We start from the raw sequence: 19,183 nt of genomic DNA, 5'->3' as shown, positions 1-19,183 counted from the left end.
GTCAGAGTAGCCATTTGATTACCTGTTCAGGAGTCTTATGGCTTGGTGGTAAAAAATGCTGAGAAGCCTTTTTGTTCTATACTTGGCACTCCGGTACCGGGGTGGCTGGGGTCTTTGACAATTTTTAGGGCCTTCCTCTGACACCAGGGTATCAGTACCCTGATATCGGGGAATTTGTGCCATTCTGAAAAAATTGTTAGTCCTGGATGGCAGGCAGCTTAGCAGCTTAGCAGCTTAGCCCCAGTGATGTACTGGGACGTACGCACTACCCTCTGTAGTGGTTTCCTGAGGGGGACTAGGCTTTATCATGCCCTCTTCACGACTGTCTTGGTATGTTTGGACCATGTTAGTTTGTTGTTGATGTGGACACCAAGGAACTTGAAGCTCTCAACCTGCTCCACTACAGCCCTGTCAATGAGAATGGGGGCGTGCTCGGTCCTCCTTTTCCTGTAGTCCATAATAATCTCCGTAGTCTTGGTTACGTTGAGGGAAAGGTTGTTATTCTAGCACCACCCAACCAGGTCTCTGACTTCCTCCCTATAGGCTGTCTCGTCGTTGTCATCTGCAAACTTAATGATGGCGTTGGAGTCGTGCCTGGCCATACAGTCGTGGGTGAACAGGGAGTACAGGAGAGGACTGATCACGTACCCCTGGGGAGCTCCAGTGTTGAGGGTCAGCATGGCAGATGTGTTGCTACCTACCCTCACCACCTGGGGGCGGCCCGTCAGGAAGTCCAGGATCCAGTTGCAGAGGGAGGTGTTTAGGCCCAGGATCCTTAGCTTAGTGATGAGCTTTGAGGGTACAATGGTGTTGAACGCTGAGCTGTAGTCAATGAATAGCATTTTCACGTAAGTGTTCCTTTTGTCCAGGTGGGAAAGGGCAGTGTGGAGTGCAATAGAGATTGCATAATCTGTGGATCTGTTTGGGAAGTATGCAAATTGGAGTGGGTCTAGGGTTTCTGGGATAATGGTGTTGATGTGAGCCAACCTTTCAAAGCACTTCATGTCTACAGACGTGGAATGGAAAAATAAGATAGAATTTTTGTGTAGTCATTTAGGCAGGTTGCTTTGTGTTCTTGGGCACAGTGACTATGGTGGTCTGCTTGAAACATGTTGGTATTACAGACTTAATCAGGAACATGTTGAAAATGTTAGTGAAGTCACCTGCCAGTTGGTCAGCACATGCCCGGCGCACACGTCCTGGTAATCCGTCTGGCCCCGCAGACTTGTGTATGTTGACCTGTTTAAAGGTCTTACTCACGTTGGCTACGGAGAGCGTGATCACACAGTTGCCTGGAACAGCTGATGCTCTCATGCATGCCTCAGTGTTGCTTGCCTCGAAGCGAGGATATAAGTAATTTAGCTTGTCTGGTAGGCTTGTGTCATTGGGTAGCTCGTGGCTATGCTTCCCTTTGTAGTCTGTAATAGTTTGCAAGCCCTGCCACATAAGACGGGCGTCGGAGCCGGTGTAGTATGATTCAATCTTAGCCCTGTATTGACGCTTTGCCTGTTTGATGGTTCGTCGCAGGGCATGGCAGGATTTCTTGTAAACTTCCGGGTTAGAGTCCCACACCTTGAAAGCGGCAGCTCTACCCTTTAGCTCAGTGCAAATGTTGCCTGCAATCCATGGCTTCTGGTTGGGGTATGTACGTACAGTCACTGTGGGGATGACGTCTTCGATGCACTTATTGATAAAGCCAGTTACTGATGGGATGAACTCCTCAATGTCATCGGAAGAATCCCGGAACATGTTCCAGTCTGTGATAGCAAAACAGTCCTGTAGTTTAGCATCTGCTTCATCTGACCACTTTTTTATAGACCAAGTCACTGGTGCTTCCTGCTTTAATTTTTGCTTGTAAGCAGGAATCAGGAGGATAGAGTTCTGCTCGGATTTACCAAAAGGAGGGAGAGGGAGAGCTTTGTACGCATCTCTGTGTGTGGAGTACAGGTGATCTAGAATTTTTTCCCCTCTGGTTGCACATTTAACATGCTGATGGAAATTTGGTAGAACTGATTTAAGTTTCCCTGCATTAAAGTCTCCGGCCACTAGGAGCGCCACCTCTGGGTGAGTGGTTTCCTGTTTGCTTATTTCCTTATACAGCTGACTGAGTGCGGTCTTAGTGCCAACATTAGTTTGTGGTGGTAAATAAACAGCCACGAAAAGTATAGCTGAAAACTCTCTAGGCAAGTAATGTGGCCTGCATCTTATCAAAATATACTCTACTTCAGGCGAGCAAAATTTAGAGACTTCCTTAGATTTCGTGCACCAGCTGTTGTTTACAAAATGCACAGACCGACCCCCCTCGTCTTACTGGAGTGTGCTGTTCTATCTTGCCGTTGCAGCGTGTATTCCGCTAGCTGAATATCCATGTCGTCATTCAGCCACGATTCCGTGAAACATAGGATATTATAGTTTTTGATGTCCCGTTGGTAGGATATTCGTGATCGTACCTCGTCTAGTTAATTGTCCAATGATTGCACGTTGGCGGGTAGTATTGACGGTAACGGCAGCTTTCCCACTCGCCTTTTTCGGGTCCTGACCAGGCATCTGGATCTTTGTTCTCTGTACATGCGTCGCTTCCTCTTGCAAATAACGTGGATGTCGGCCCTGCCAGGTGTTTGTAGAATGTCTTGTGCTTCTTGTTTGTTGAAGAAAAAATCTTTGTATAATTCGAGGTGAGTGATCGCTGTCCTGATATCCAGAAGCTCTTTTTTGCCGTAAGATACGGTTGCAGAAACATTATGTACAACATAAGTTACAAATAACGCGAAAAAACCCCACATAATAGCACAATGGGTTGGGCGTCCGTAAAACTGTTGCCATTTCTTCGGGTGCCATTTTGTTTTGATGATAAGATTTGCCCACAAGAAGGACCGCCGCACCACCTTCCTGTTCAAGTGAGCACAGCACAACAAAGGTGAGTCCAAAAATGTTCCTATTGTGGAGAGAGGGGTCATTTCTACCCGACCTGCCCTCTATCCTCAAATAGCCGAGAGGTGACAAGCCAGGGAATTCTCCTGCCCCCCCCCCCCCCCCCCCCCCCCCCTACAACACCACTACTGTGGAAAGTCCAGACCACGCCCCTCAAGTGGATTTACCAGAGGAATACCAGGATCTGCACCGGGTTTTCTCTAAAACCCAGGCTACACACATGCCTCCTCATCACCCCTGAGACTATGCCATTGACCTGATGTCTGACGCGGCCTGCCCGATAAGATAGTCTATCCCCTCTCCTATGCGGAGACCGAGGCCATGGAGATCTACGCACAGGAGAGTCTCCAGTAGGGTTTTATTCGCCCCTCTACATCACCAGCCTCCTCAAGCTTCTCTTTTGTTAAAAAGAAAGATGGGGACTGCCCCCCTGCATTGATTATCGATACTCAGAATAAAGCGCCAGTCAAGTTCAGCTATCGTTTACCCCTTATCCCAACTGTCATCGAACAAATGCCCGGGGCGTAGTACTTCCCGAAACTGGATTTGAGGAGCACCTACAATCTAGTGCGCATTCGTGCAGGTGACGAATGGAAAATGGCCTTTTCCACGACCACAGGCCGTTATGAGTATCTTGTAATGCCTTTTGACCTGTCTAATGCTCCTTCAGTCTTCCAGGCCTTTATTAACAAAGTGTTTCGGGACATGCTGGGACGGGGCGTAGTGGTTTATATAGACAACATTTTGGTGTATTCTGCTGACTGCGCCCAGCATGTCTCGTTAGTCAGGTGTGTGCTGAGAAGACTGTTAGAGCATGATCTATATGTCAAACAAGATAAACCTTTGTTTTTCCAGCGGTCTGTGTCCTTTTTGGGCTACCTCATATCCACGGAGGGAGTGGAGATGAAAGAGCAATGCGTCAGCGTAGTCAGGTCAAGGCCCATCCCCAACTCCGTGAAAGCAATCCAGCGATTCCTGGGGTTCGACAACTATTTCCGAAGGTTCATCCGGGGCTTCAGCACAGCACCTCTTACCTTCCTACTGAGAAGAGGTCCCCAGCTACTTCGTTGGACGGAGGAGACGGAGAGGGCGTTTGAGACACTGAAGGCACGCTTCACCACTGCTCCCGTGCTGGCACATCCCGACCCCTCACTCCCCTTCATCGTCGAGGTCGAGGCCCCCGAAGTAGGAGTCGGGGCAATGCTGTCCCAGCTCACCGGAACCCCTACAAAGCTGCGACCCTGCGCCTTCTACTCCAAGCAGCTGAACCCCGCCCAGAGGAACTACGACGTAGGGGACTGGGAACTATTGGCGGTCAAGAACGCTCTGAAGGTTTGGAGGCACTGACTGGAGGGGTCCAAACACCTTTTCCTGGTGTGGATGGACCACCTCAACCTGGAGTACATCAAGGCAGCGAAGAAGCTAAACCCGAGACAGGCCAGGTGGGTTCTATTCTTTGCCAGGTTCCAATTCACTCTTTCCTATAGGCCAGGCTCAAAGAACGTGAAGATGGACGCCCTGTCTCGCCTATATGACGCAGAGGAGCGGCAGGGAGAAGAGACCCCCATCATCTCTCCGTTACGTATCATCGCTCCAGTGGTGTGGGACGTGGACGCCAACATACGGCAGGCCCTCCGCACAGAACCCACACCTGCACAGTGCCCGGAGAACCACGCCTACGTGTCCAACGTTATGAGAGACCACCTCCTTACCTGGGCACACACAATGCCTATGTCGGGTCATCCTGGGTTAAGCTGTACCATCGCCTGCCTGTCTGAGAAGTACTGGTGGCCCATCTTGACTTGGGACGTCTGGGTTTATAGCTCTTGCTACTCCATCTGTGCTCAGTCAAAGACAGCCAGACACCTCCCCTATGGAAAGCTCCTTTTCCTGCCGGTTCCACAACGGCCCTAGTCTCACCTCTTGGTGGACTTTGTCACTGAACTTCCCCCCCTCCCAGGGGAAAACCACCGTTCTCATCGTTGTGGACCGGTTTTCCAAAGCATGTCGCCTCCTGCTTCTGCCTGGGCTCCCATCGGCCATGCAAACTACAAAGGCTCTTTTTACACACGTCTACCGGCACTAAGGGATCCTGGAGGACATTGTGTCAGATCGTGGTCCTCAATTCAGCTCACGCATATGGAAAGCGTTCATGGATCGCCTGGGGGTCACGGTCAGTCGGCCCTAGCACCTTGGCATCCGAACCAGACCGAGGACCCTTCGGTGGATGAGTGGTTTTGACACACTGAGGAGACCTGGAAAGCTGTGCACACTCGTCTCCAGCGGGCTGTGCGTCCGCACATAGAACAGGCCGACCGCCACCGCAGTGAGAGTCCTGTTTTCTCTCCAGGCGACCGGGTCTGGCTCTCCACCCGGAACCTGCCCTGCCAGAAGCTGAGCCCGCAGTTTGTGGGGCCGTTTAAAGTCCTTAGGAAGGTTAATGAGGTAACATTCCGTTTGCAACTCCCTGCTGATTACCGCATTAACCCGACTTTTCATGCGTCTCTCCTCAGGCCAATGGTGCCTGGTCCCCTCGCTGAGGCTGGACCCAGTGACGCCCCACCTCCTCTGGACATCAAGGGAGGTTCGGCGTACTCGGTCCGTGAAGTTCTGGAATCGAGGCGTCGGGTGAGGCGTCTCCAGTACAGACTGGGAGGGGTACGGCCCAGAGGAGAGGTGCTGGGTTCCTGAGGTAGACATCCTGGAGTCGGCGCCCTGACCAACCCGCACAGCGCCCCTGTGGTCTTCCCTGAGCCCAGTGTCATCCCGCTGCTGGTGCAGCTCGTTGTGCATTGATTCGGCTTTCGTGCTACGTGTATTGTGCACTTGTTATTTCGGGTCTTGTCCCGTGTAATATTTAGAGGTTTAAACCTTGCTCTTTTGGTCATTTCACCCCGTGCCTTTTTCATGACATATTGTATTTTGGGTGGAGTAATAAAACACCCCTATTACCTATTCCTGCACCTGCCTCTGGTCCTTATACAACGTGACAGACAGACACCGTTTGTCACCGTTATAGTGCAACTAAAGTATTGCTTAGTGTTGTGTTGTGTTGTGTAGTGGCTTTGCTGGCATGCGTCTAAAAATAAAACGGGACGTTTGCCCCAACAGGGGAAGATAAAGTCTTAAAGGTCTACAGTTGGATAATCAAAACTTGACCGTGTTAACCACCTGTTCACCTGTTTCTTAAATGTTAAGTTGGAGTCCAAAATGAGGCTGAGATACTTGATGTTAGACACAATCTTCAGATTCTCCCCGTCGACCAGAACAGCTCATTGGGAAGAATCATTGGTTTTCTTTAGGGAAGTACATACAAACAGTCCAGTCAATATTTAAATGCAGGGAAGAATCAGTCATCCATTTAGCATAGCTTCAGTTAACTTGTTGTCTATTTTTTGAGTGTACATACAGGACTGTATCATCTGCATAAATATGCATGTCAACTTGATGGCAAGCAAGTGGGAGAATTTTTAAAGATGGTGAACAGAAGGGGGCCTAATATTGACTGAGTGTCCCCCAGACTAACCCTTTGGCTTCTTTTTGTCAGATAGGAATACATCCAACTAATGGCTTCAGTGGACACATTAAGGGAGGGTATTTTGGAAAAAAGGACCTCATGATTCACAGTGTCAAAGGCCTTTATGAAGATCCATAAAGACTGCCCCGACTTCACCCCGTATGTCCAGTTTAGATTTAATGCAATTTAATAGCAATTGGCTGTTTCGGTAGAATGGTTAGTTCTGAATCCAAATTGCATTTGATGTATGGAGTTGCCCTGATTGAGGTGATCAGTCAGATGATCAGCCACCGATCATTCTACTACTTTTGGAACCACTGAAAGAATGCTTATAGGTCGGTCATTTTCCACCAGTTTTGGGTCCCCAGACTTTAAAACGGGTATCACTGCAGCAGACTTCCAAGCATTGGGGAAGAACCCATATTTGATGGACAGATTAACTAGATGTATAATAGGGGAAATCAAATAAAGCCAGAAGTTGACAATACTGTTCACTGCGGAGGCTGAGATTTCAGGAATTTTGAATATTGGTTTATTATTATCCATGGGGGGTGAGAACTGTGGTCGTGCTTAAATCGTTGAGCCAGTTCCCTGACAGTCAACAAAATAATTGTTAAAGGTGGTGGATATAAAATTGGAGTCTTGAATAAGAATCCCATTATAAACCTTTACATCAGGGTGGTTTTTGGACTACTCAGCTCCTCTCCCTGTTAGTTTGCTGAGATTTTCCCAAATCACTTTGCCATTTCCTTTGCTTCATTGATCACTCTGAGGACGAACTCTGCTTTTGCTTTTTGTATATTCCATACCAAATTATTTTTCAGTGATATAAAATGAAAATATGTAATTTTCATCATAGGTACACTTCAACTATGACAGACAAAATGAAAAAAAGAAATCCAGAAAATCACATTGTAGGATTTTTAATGAATTTATTTGCAAATTATGGTGGAAAATAAGTATTTGGTCACCTACAAACAAGCAAGATTTCTGGCTCTCACAGACCTGTAACTTCTTCTTTAAGAGGCTCCTCTGTCCTCCACTCGTTACCTGTATTAATGGCACCTGTTTGAACTTGTTATCAGTATAAAAGACACCTGTCCACAACCTCAAACAGTCACACTCCAAACTCCACTATGGCCAAGACCAAAGAGCTGTCAAAGGACACTAGAAACAAAATTGTAGACCTGCACCAGGCTGGGAAGACTGAATCTGCAATAGGTAAGCAGCTTGGTTTTAAGAAATCAACTGTGGGAGCAATTATTAGGAAATGGAAGACATACAAGACCACTGATAATCTCCCTCGATCTGGGGCTCCACGCAAGATCTCACCCGGTGGGGTCAAAATGATCACAAGAACCACACGGGGGCACCTAGTGAATGACCTGCAGAGAGCTGGGACCAAAGTAACAAAGCCTACCATCAGCAAGGGCATTGAAGATGAAACGTGGCTGGGTCTTTCAGCATGACAATGATCCCAAACACACCGCCTGGGCAACGAAGGAGTGGCTTCGTAAGAAGCATTTCAAGGTCCTGGAGTGGCCTAGTCAGTCTCCAGATCTCAACCCCATAGAAAATCTTTGGAGGGAGTTGAAAGTCTGTGTTGTCCAGCAACAGCCCCAAAACATCACTGCTCTAGAGGAGATCTGCATGGAGGAATGGGCCAAAATACCAGCAACAGTGTGTGAAAACCTTGTGAAGACTTACAGAAAACGTTTGACCTCTGTCATTGCCAACAAAGGGTAAACAACAAAGTATTGAGATTAACTTTTGTTATTGACCAAATACTTATTTTCCACCATAATTTGCAAATAAATTCATTAAAAATCCTACAATGTGATTTTCTGGATTTTTTTTCTAATTTTGTCTGTCATAGTTGAAGTGTACCTATGATGAAGATTACAGGCCTCTCTCATCTTTTTAAGTGGGAGAACTTGCACAATTGGTGGCTGACTAAATACTTTTTTGCCCCACTGTATGTTGTCATTCTGACCATATTTCAGTGCTTTTTTTCAAGGAAAGCTCCTGTTCTCTTTTGCTTCCAGATGTCCTCGTTGAGCCATGGTAAAGAGGTTTTACTTCTTGGCTTACGTTGACATTTCCTGGTGAAAGATGTATTCACTTTGTCAATAGCTGACAGAAATGTTCTGTTTCCAGACTCTTGTTGTCACGTCCTGACCTTAGTTCCTTTTTTATGTCTCTATTTTAGTTTGGTCCAGGCGTGAGTTGGGGTGGGCATTCTATGTGTTGTTCTTTGTTTTTCTATTTCTGTGTTTGGCCTGGTATGGTTCCCAATCAGAGGCAGCTGTTGATCGTTGTCTCTGATTGAGAACCATACTTAGGCAGCCTGTTTTCCCACTATTGGTTGTGGGTAGTTATTTTCTGTTTCGTGTTTTTGTTGCACCTTACAGAACTGTTTGATTGCCGGTTTGTTGTTTTTGTTCAGTATTCATCTTTTATTAAATTTATTATGAATACGTACCACACTGCACTTTGTCCTCTTCTCCTTCTCCCGACGACAATCGTTACACTGAGTCTTCATTGCATAACAGATCAGACCAGTCAATTTGACTTATAGCTGCATCGTAGTTACTCTGCTTTATTTTCTGGCTTTATTTTTATTGTACTGTTGCACATTGATATGGTTCTTAAAACTATTTCTAGTGAGCTTTCTAACCATCAATGCCACATTGTGGTCAGATATGCCAGTTAATAAGTTAATGGACTTAGTTATTCGATCAGGTCTGTTAAAGAACACCAGATCAATCAAAGTCTGGGATGTCTGTGTTACTTTGGCTGGTCCTTGTATTATTTGAGCCAGGTCAATATAGATCAAACGTGTGGGAATATCCATTATGGAATATCCCTGTGGCAACCAGTACCATTGAATACCACCAGGGGGCATAAATGATACACTCCCAGTGGGCGTTCTAACGAAAACAACCATGTGTGACTCAGACATTCTGTTGAATAACATAATGTGGCTTCTCCCTCTTCTGCAATTTAAAACCAGGAAAAATTATGTTTACAAACGACAGAACTCATCTTTACATCTAGTAGCCTAAGAAAAGAAAGGAAATCCGCAATCTAGATAAGCGACAACATTCATGTACGCTTGCGGGAGGGGTGTAGCCTACTACAAACAGAACCAATGAGTTAGTCCGCTAACTGTGATAAACAACCAGAAATAACTACAGATGTTCTGGTTCATTAAGAAATCGGAATTTAGATATGTGTTTTTGGTTGTTGAGTCAATTAGACCAGGCCCATTTCAAGCTTATCTTTCTAAAATATAAAACGTTATTTCAGAATATATGTAGTATACCCCCTCATGCAGCTGGTGAGGCTACATCAGGCCAACAATATGAAGCTGTCAAGAATAACATGTGAGTGCATAAAGAGGGAAAATGTAGGCATATAGCGTGCTGAAGTATTTTATGGCCTATCAGGAACAAGCCCAATCTATCGGTTGTGTTTGGTAGTAGATATGTTTGAGGATTTGGCTTTGATCCTTCCCTATTTTTTTACTTATTTACTTCACTAAGTAAATCATTGGGATGTGATGTCATACGAAATACATTCAAATGAGATTAGCAGGAGATTTAATGGGTATGTTACCTCAGCTTCTTTATTCTTGGCTACTGTGTATAATTTTCGGGGGGTTGTTGGTCTATTAAAGTAACTGGGGAACAATAGGAAGGAAGGGTGCTACTGGTAAGATAAGAAACTAAAGACAAAAGCCCCCATTCTTACGTGCTTTAACCTCCTGATTCACACCGTCACACACACACGTTGATTTCATTTGAGCAAAAATATTTTGAGTTCATAGCGGGAGGGGCACACTTACGCGCCAGAGGGGCCAATTTGATTCACTCGGTTCCCCAGCCAGCCAGCGGTTCCTATAAGAATATCTGTTGATCCACCGTTAAGTTTTTGACATAAAAAAAGGTATTTGCGTTGCAGCGATGCCACACAAAAAGAGAAGCCATGCCCATGGCCATCATAAAAAGTCACCGGAGGTGAGTTTTCCTTCTAAATAGTTGGCATAAAGTTTTTCATTAAAATGTTTAAATGAATTAACCTCGGTCAAAAGCTGGCCACAACTGTGCAATCGACCAAACAATGGTCCAACGTTTGGATGCAGGAATGTCCAATGAGTAGGCTACGCGCGAGTTTTGCCTCAATTGGCATCCTCTTATAGATCGTAGCCAGGTACATATCTCTAATAGCTAACTTTGAGAAACGATAAGCTGATATCCTTATGGAAAAGAGTATAGGCTACTATATTGCAACAGTAATAGTTTTATCTGAGGCATTTGCATTACGCACAAATTGCGCAATCCCCCCGTCAACCCCAAACATGATTTGTGGTTTTGGATGATAGGCTATAAATGCAGTTCAGCCGTCGATTGTCAGTGGGTTATGCGGAAACGATAGACTCGTCTGGCAAACTTAACTAAAAAGAGAATTTTGCTATATGCCGTGAAATGCAAACCTAGCAGTCTCTTGACATCACCACAGCCGCGCTATATTGACACTTCGTTTAGGGTATGATAATGATCAGTCGGCTTTACTGAAACATTGTTTGAACATACGGGACGGGAGTGGCCCTCTGGAACGCATGGGAAATAATTATGCTTTAAAGGTACACGGGAGACAGGCTAGACTAGAGGCTACACTTATTTAGACAAGAGGTATCCGTAGGCAATAGACGATTCTTCTCATCGTCACAGTTTCCATCATGGCGTATGCTGCATATTGGACCAGCCTTGTGAGTATATAAGCCACCGATTTCTCCAACTTCTGTATTAAAATAACATCCCTCTGGTAGCGATGTGTCTGAGTAAATCCATCTCCATTCTAGGAAGCATTATTGTAGTAGGGACTTCGCCTTAAATAGTTCTACAAACAGCCTTTCCAACTTTTGTCATGGTAAAGTTGTGTTGACATATTAGTTAGTTTACAATAAGTTGTAGAATCAACAAGAAGACTATTGATATGAAATGAATGACTTATGTTCTGAACCATAAAAAAGGGATGGGCCAGCATTTCTTGGCAGGTTTGGCAGGTTAGAGCATTATTTTGTAGGGCGTGTGACTGTTTAAACATTAGACATGATAAAATACACATTCAGCTCCTGGCACAATTGCCTGGACTTTTACAGATGCAGATTTAGAGAGGCATTATGGTTGGTCAGCCTATCACCTTTAACTCTTATTTGAATGCAGCTGTTAGATATCCAAATATGGTCTTTATGTCCACCCTCTGAATGTCTCCTGAGTGTGCAAGTCCAAGTAGAGACTGAATCATTTGTTACCTCTTCACTTACATATCTCATAAAGTTGTTTGGCACATATGTGATAATTTGTAAAAACCAATATGGCAGTTCCATCTGAATTTTGATGGAACTTTTTACAGTATCATAAGCTGGTTGTTATAACCCGCTATTACAGGTTAATGTTACTCTTCTAATATAATAAAATGGAGCATAACTTAATTGCCTTCAGAACATTATAGGCGTTACGGCAAGTTAGGGACTTTACTGTAATATCCAAACCAACATTAGTGACCTTTCAGACAATGGGTGCAGATGTCCACTTCCTTACAAGACCCAGGTGGTTGTCTGTGGACCTAAGGCATTCAAAGGGTGCGGTTAGCTATTGGAGAACACGCACACTCAATTGTCTTGACTACATGTGATTTGTTCAACATTAACATTGTATATTTGTGTGTGTGTGTGTGTGTGTGTGTGTGTGTGTGTGTGTGTGTGTGTGTGTGTGTGTGTGTGTGTGTGTGTGTGTGTGTGTGTGTGTGTGTGTGTGTGTGTGTGTGTGTGTGTGTGTGTGTGTGTGTGTGTCTTTTGCAGCAGAGAACAGGTCCTAGTACCACACTTGGAGAGAAGCAGGTGGATGACAGGTTTTATGATACTCGAGGTGCTGCAGCCTCTAAGGCTCAGGTAAGACCCTTCTAAACAATGTTCACATCTTGGTGCGGATACACTTGACAGTTACCTCTGTTAGTGCAGAGGTGGTGCACTCAGCTACACTAATGGGATGAATAACTGACTTAGAACTGAGGACCTGTGTTTGCTCTTAGTCAACAGCTAGACTTTTGTCTGTGCCACAGCTGACATTCCCTTTGGGGAAAAATAAAGTTATGCTATACTTTTCTATCCTATTCTGGTCTACTTTAACTCTGTAGACTTTGTTGCCCTCTGGTGGGGTAAAGAGGCATGTACTTAGTCACATGAATGAGTGGGGTAACATGTGGGCATGCAGGCTGCTAATTTCACCACACACTTGACTGGATCCATTTGTTTATCCATATCAGGGATCTGGTTTCACAAGGCTCTCTGGGACTTTGTTTGTTTGGTTGCAACTTTTGTAAAAGTTGGAAGTCTAAAGCTGTTAACAACCACTATTACATCTAACAGGCATTTTTTCACCATTTTAGGTTGTGATTTGGCTTCCTTCCATTTTCTTATGAGAGCAGACCTAATCTATAATAGATTAGTTATCTATTATAGTTGACATCAATCTATTCCTGGTCACTGTTTAATAAAGGAGACGGGAAAAAGGAATGAACTTGCCCATGATTGTTTAGAAACACCTATATTCATTGATAAGGGACTTCTGAGGGGACTTCTGAGGCAGCGTTTGGCTGTGGTTCCAAGTCTGGTGACATGAGAAGTACAGTGGAGGCTTCTGAGGGGAGGAAGGCTCATAATAATGACGTCCTCCCCTCAACAGCCTCCGCTGGAGCAGTAAGGGACTGTGATGAATGACGTATCTAAATATAGTGATGAGCGTCACTCCCCTTCTTTGAGTAGTCCAGTTACACAGACAGACACAAACAGGCCAGGCCAAAGGAACACAGCCCAGTACTCTGAGACAATTAAACCAGGGAGGAATTCAATTAATTTAAATTGAATGTTTATGTTACATGCACATATTAGCAAGCGATTCAAATCGATCTGGAGGTAGTTCACAATAAAAGTGTGTCTTAGTTCCAGTGTGTCTAGGTTCCAGTGTGTCTTCCCAAGATGCATCAGCTGGTTTTACATGCTTGGTGAGCTGACACAACACATCTCTGAAGGTGTTTTTAGGAGAATGAGTGTGCTTGATGATTATGCGTGGATAAGACAAGTCTGGAATGTGTGTTTGTGCGCCTCAGTGCCTATCTATACACAGAGTGTGCAAAACATTAGGAGATGTTCTTTCCATGACATAGACTGACCAGGTTAATCTGGGTGAAAGCTATGATGCCATATTGATGTCACTTGTTAAATCCACTTCAATCAGTGTAGATGAAGAGGAGGAGGCAAGTTAAATCATGTTTCTTAAGCCTTGAGACATGGAATGTGAATGTGTGCCATTCAAAGGGTGAATGTGCAAGACAAAAGATTTAAGTGCCTTCAAACGGGCTATATATTTCTAGGTGCCAGGCGCACAGGTTTGAGTCTCAAGAACTGCAACGTTTTTCAGGCTCAACAGTTTCCTGTGTGTATCAAGAATGGTCCACCATCCAAAGGACATCCAGCCAACTTGACACAACTGTGGGAAGCATTGGAGTGAACATGGGCCAGCATCCCTGTGGAAAGCTTTCGACACCTTGTAGAGACCATGCCCCGACGAATTTAGGCTGTTCTGATGGCAAAGGGAGGTGCAACTCAATATTAGGAAGATGTTCCTAATGTTTTGTACACTCAATGTATATATGTAGGCTATGTGTGTGTACACATGTGCTTTGATGTGTGTTCGCATGTTTTCAACTGTGAAAAAGTCAGCCAGGTCGAAGTTCGTCCAGGTCCCCAGGACGTTGGGAGATGCCTTTAAAAACCGCCACTAGGGGCAACGGTGAGCACTATCACAATCAAGTATCCTTGTGGCTTGCTAGGACGTTGGGGATGGGGATGGCGGCTGGGTGTAAGCAGCAAGCTCTGACTTTGAGGTTTTCAATCCAAATATGTATATAAACCCTGGAATGCTGATGCTATCCATTGGCCAATGAGAGGCTTTAAAGCCACCAGACTGCCATATTGGCACTCTCCAGAAAGAGCAGTCCTACATAGGAATGAATGGAATTTTACAGTATTTAAATTAAATGTTTCAAGGAAGAAATGACAGGTATCTAAGTATATTTTAGTGTAGTGGGGCCAGCGACATTAGAACTTTCCCAAAAATATTTTCTTATGTTTAGCTCACATAATATAATAAAACAAATATGAATGAAGGTGTCTGTAATAGAATAAATGTGGCAAAAACGAATGTAGACATTAATAAATGTATTTCTATAGCTTCTAAAATATTTTTTTTTACAACGGTGGGGGAGTGCCAAGATGGAGGCGCTGTGGCGTCAAAACAGCTAGCTTTGCTATGGAGAGAAGTTTTGAAGTTGAGGACTTCTCTTCACTGACTCGCCATCTCAAGATGATCTGCTAATTCAGTTCTATGTGTAGGCTAAACCCCAGTGGTGGAAAAAGTACATCATTTTCATACAAAAAATGACTCAAGTGAAAATCTACTTTAGTAAAAGTCAAAAAGTATTTGGTTTTAATTATACTTAAGTATCAAAGGTAAGTGTAATTGCTAAAATATACTTAAGTATCAAAGGTAAGTGTAATTGCTAAAATATACTTAAGTATCAAAGGTAAGTGTAATTGCTAAAATATACTTAAGTATCAAAGGTAAGTGTAATTGCTAAAATATACTTAAGTATCAAAAGTAAAAGTGCAAATCACTTCAAATTCATTATATGAAGCAAACCAGGTGTCATTTTCTTGTTTTTTAAAATTTACTGATAGCCAGGGGCATACTCCAACACTCAGACATAATTTACAAACAAAGCATTTGTGTTTAGTGAGTCCACAAGATCAGAGGCAGTAGAGATGACTAGGGATGTTCTCTTGATAATTGTGTGATTTTGATCCTTTTCCTGTCCTACTATGCATTCAAAATGTAATGAGAACTTTTGGGTGTCAGGGAAAATGTATGGAGTAAAAAGTAAATGATTTTCTTTAGGAAGGTAGTGAAGTAAAAGTAAATATTGCCAAAAATATAAATAGTAAAGTACAGATACCCCAAAAAACTACTTAGGTAGTACTTTAAAGTATTTTTACTTAAGTACTTTACACCACTGCTAAAGCCTGCGCTGACCTTATGTTTAGCCAACCTTACAGCAGCTAGCTAGTTAGCATAGCTTGAGGATAGCTAGCTACAGCTGGATAGTCTATCTAGCTAGCTGATATTTCTCTGATGAATCACAGTTATGCCAAGATAGCAAGAAGTACCAGTGTCTGGAATGTATTTCATGAAACACTCGTTCTACAACACCTTGCTACAAAAGTAGCTTGCGACTTTAAGTTTTTATCAGGTCATGTAAAGACACATTACCGTGAAACCGATATCATCAGCTGTGAGTTGAATGCCCAGTCTTCAGTGAGCTCAGCTGTCAACACAATATTCTGTAACTGGCTAGTCTCGTCTCCTTATGTCCGCGGATAGATATTTCCCGCAGGAAATCCTGTGGGTGTGTTTGTGTTACAAAAACAATTCTGCAGTAAATAGGCTATCATATTGATTTGCTTATAAAGACAGTATGCCTACTCTAGCAAATGAAAATAAGTTGTGTGTAGAGTACAACCACAGATAAAACAAAGAGCATGCAAATATTTGGTACAACTTCCGCTGCCCCAGAACTAACATGGCATTCTATTCTAGTCTAAGGATTTGGATGTCTAACCACACACTAACATGCACAGCTCTCTGGGTGAGGTATTCAAGTCTCCAGTGGGTGATGAAGTCCCTTTCCATCTATGTAATGTGTTACAGATTGTGGTCAGGTGCAGTCAGGAGGTGGCTGGAGGGTTGGAGGGCATGACTCTCCATCCTGGATATGACAAAGTTTGCCTCAACCCATGGGTCCAGCAGGCAGAGTTCAATAATTACAGGCAGATGTGAGTTGCAGGAAGATGGCACTTTTCTCATACCACTGTGGCTACTCAACAAGCTTCCTTCAGGAGGAAGCTTTGAATTTGTCAGGAGCCTACAGAGTAATATGAGAAGAGTGCTATTTCTGAACTTATATACAATGCCTTCAGTAAGTGTTCATACCCCTTAACATATTCTACATTTTGTTGTGTTACAGCTTGAATTCAAAATAGATTAAATATAAAAATTAGAACCCATTTACACACAATACCCCATAATTACAAAGTTAATGTTTTGTTGTTGTTGAAATACAGTAGTATCTAGTGTACATACGTATTCACACCCCTGAGTCAATTCATGTTAGAATCACCTTTAGCAGTGAATTGGGCATTCTGACGCAATACGTTTCATTGTAAACATAAATATTGGGCGCAGGAAGAACAGAGGATTCCCCTTTATTGCATTTGAACCACCAGCCAATGTGATCACAACACACCAGAGAAGCTCTCACCATTCAAACTTCCCCACCAGTAAACTGTGTGAACGCTGTAGCTTATTTTATATTCAGCAAGCAAGGCGCTTCTTTCCTTGCATATATATATATATATATTTTTTTTTATTTGCTCAAAATATGTGACCAAACTACAGTGCTTTCAGAAAGTATTCATACCCCTTGAGTTGTTACACATTTGGTTGTTACAGCTACACACAATACCCCATAATGACAAAGTAATATTTTTTGTGAATATATATATATATTTTTTAAATACAGAAATATCTAATGCACATAAGTATTCACACTCCTGAGTCAATACATGCTAGAATGACCATTGGCAGTGATTACAGCTGTGAGTCTTTCTGGATAAGTCTCTCGAGCTTTGCACACCTGGATTGTACAATATTTGCACATTATTCTTAAAAGAAATCTTCGACCTCTGGAAGTTGGTTGTTGGTCATCACTAGACAGCCATTTTCTTGCCATAGATTTTCAAGCCGATTTCAGTCAAAGCTGTAACTAGGCCACTCAGGAACATTCAATGTCGTTTTTGGTAAGCAATTCCAGTGTGTATTTGGCCTTGTGTTTTAGGTTATTGTCGTGCTGAAAGGTGAATTTGTCTCCCAGTGTCTGTCCAGCAGACTGAACCAGGTGTTTGGCTGTGCTTAGCTCTATTCCTTTTATTTTTACCCTAAAATAAACATACCCATAACATGCAGCCACCACCATGCTTGAAAACATGAAGAGTAGTACTCAGTGATGTGTTTGTTATGTTGGATTCGCCCCCAAAATAACGCTTTGTATTCAGGACATTAAGTTAATTTATTTACCACATTTGTTTTTGCAGTTTTACTTTAGTGCTTTATTGCAAACAGGATGTATGTTTTGGAATGTTTTTATTCTGTACAGGCTTCCTTATTTTCACGCTGTCATTTAGGTTAGTACTGTGGAGTAACTCCAATGTTGTTGATCCATCCTCAGTTTAATCCTATCACAGCCATTAAACTCTGTAACTATTTTAAAGTCACCATTGGCCTCATGGTGAAATCCCTGAGCAATTTCCTTCCTCTCCAGCAACTGAGTTAGGAAGGATGCCTGTATCATTGTAGTGACTGGGTGTATTGATACACTATCCAAAGTCTAATTAATAACTTCACCATTCTCAAAGGTACTTTTTCTATCAATAGGTGCCCTTCTTCACGAGGCATTGGGAAACCTCCCTGGTCTTTGTGGTTGACTCTGTTTGAAATTCACTATTCGACCTTACTGATAATTGTACGTGTGGGGTACAGAGATGAGGTAGTCATTAAAAAATCCCTCCATACCCAAAATCCCTCAACCATTCAATTAAAAAATTATGCTGAGTGCAAGATCTCTGCCAGTTCATACATCTGTATCAACCTGTATTTTTGTCAGGGGACTCCATGACAAACCATCTCTCTTGTCCTCCATCTGTAGAAAAACAAGGTAGAGTTGATACACACGGCACTGATTACATCAATGGTTGTTAGGTGAATTCCAGGACAGACAAGTGATAGTATTTTGACCTATGACCAGATCAAATGTGACCAACCCGAAGTAGGACTGGTGCCTGGTCACATAAAGCCTCAGCCTTCTGCTCCTGACAGAAACAAGCATCTCTCTGGTAAGAAGAAGGGCGGGCGTGTATGCCTTATGATTAATGAGACGTGGTGTGATCATAACAACATACAGGAACTCAAGTCCTTTTGTTCACCTGACTTAGAATTCCTCACAATCAAATGCCGACCGCATTATCTGCCAAGAGAATTCTCTTCGATCAGAATCACAGTCGTGTATATTCCCCCCCAAGCAGACACATCGACGGCCCTGAAAGAACTTCATTCGACTCTATGTAAACTGGAAACCACATATCCTGAGGCTGCATTTATTGTAGCTGGGGATTTCAACAAGGCTCATCTGAAAACAAGGCTCCCTAAATTTTATCAGCATATCGATTGCGCAATCCGGGCTGGCAAAACCCTGCATCATTGTTATTCTAACTTCCACAACGCATATAAGGCCCTCCCCCACCCTCCTTTCGGAAAAGCTGACCACGACTCCATTTTGTTGCTCCCAGCCTATAGACAGAAACTAAAACAGGATGCACCCGTGCTCAGGTCTGTTCAACGCTGGTCCGACCAATCAGATTCCACGCTTCAAGATTGCTTCAATCACGTGGACTGGGATATGTTCAGCATAACGTCAAACAACAACATTGATGAATAAGCTGATTCGGTGAGCGAGGTAATTGGCAAGTGCATCTGTGATGTTGTACCCACAGCGTCTATT

The 19,183-nt window shown here is 43.5% G+C and overlaps 1 protein-coding gene across 2 annotated transcripts in view; it reads left to right on the top strand.

Moving 5' to 3' along the window:
* The first annotated feature begins 10,216 nt into the window (after positions 1–10,216).
* Positions 10,217–19,183, top strand: part of LOC139370769 (calpastatin-like) — a 68,095-nt gene continuing 59,128 nt past the window's right edge. The window contains exons 1-2 of one of the 2 annotated variants that reach the window (XM_071110469.1): positions 10,217–10,467; positions 12,315–12,404. In XM_071110469.1, the coding sequence (XP_070966570.1) occupies positions 10,414–10,467; positions 12,315–12,404 (144 nt within the window). In that variant the 5' untranslated portion in view covers positions 10,217–10,413. Of the gene's footprint in view, positions 10,468–10,830; positions 11,220–12,314; positions 12,405–19,183 lie in introns of those variants that run through there. The other variant, XM_071110470.1, reaches the window with a different exon arrangement.

The sequence above is a fragment of the Oncorhynchus clarkii genome, chromosome 17 (genome assembly GCF_045791955.1).
Source record: "Oncorhynchus clarkii lewisi isolate Uvic-CL-2024 chromosome 17, UVic_Ocla_1.0, whole genome shotgun sequence".
Taxonomy (NCBI): Eukaryota; Metazoa; Chordata; class Actinopteri; order Salmoniformes; family Salmonidae; genus Oncorhynchus; species Oncorhynchus clarkii.
This window is presented reverse-complemented; position numbering and strand designations above follow the sequence as displayed.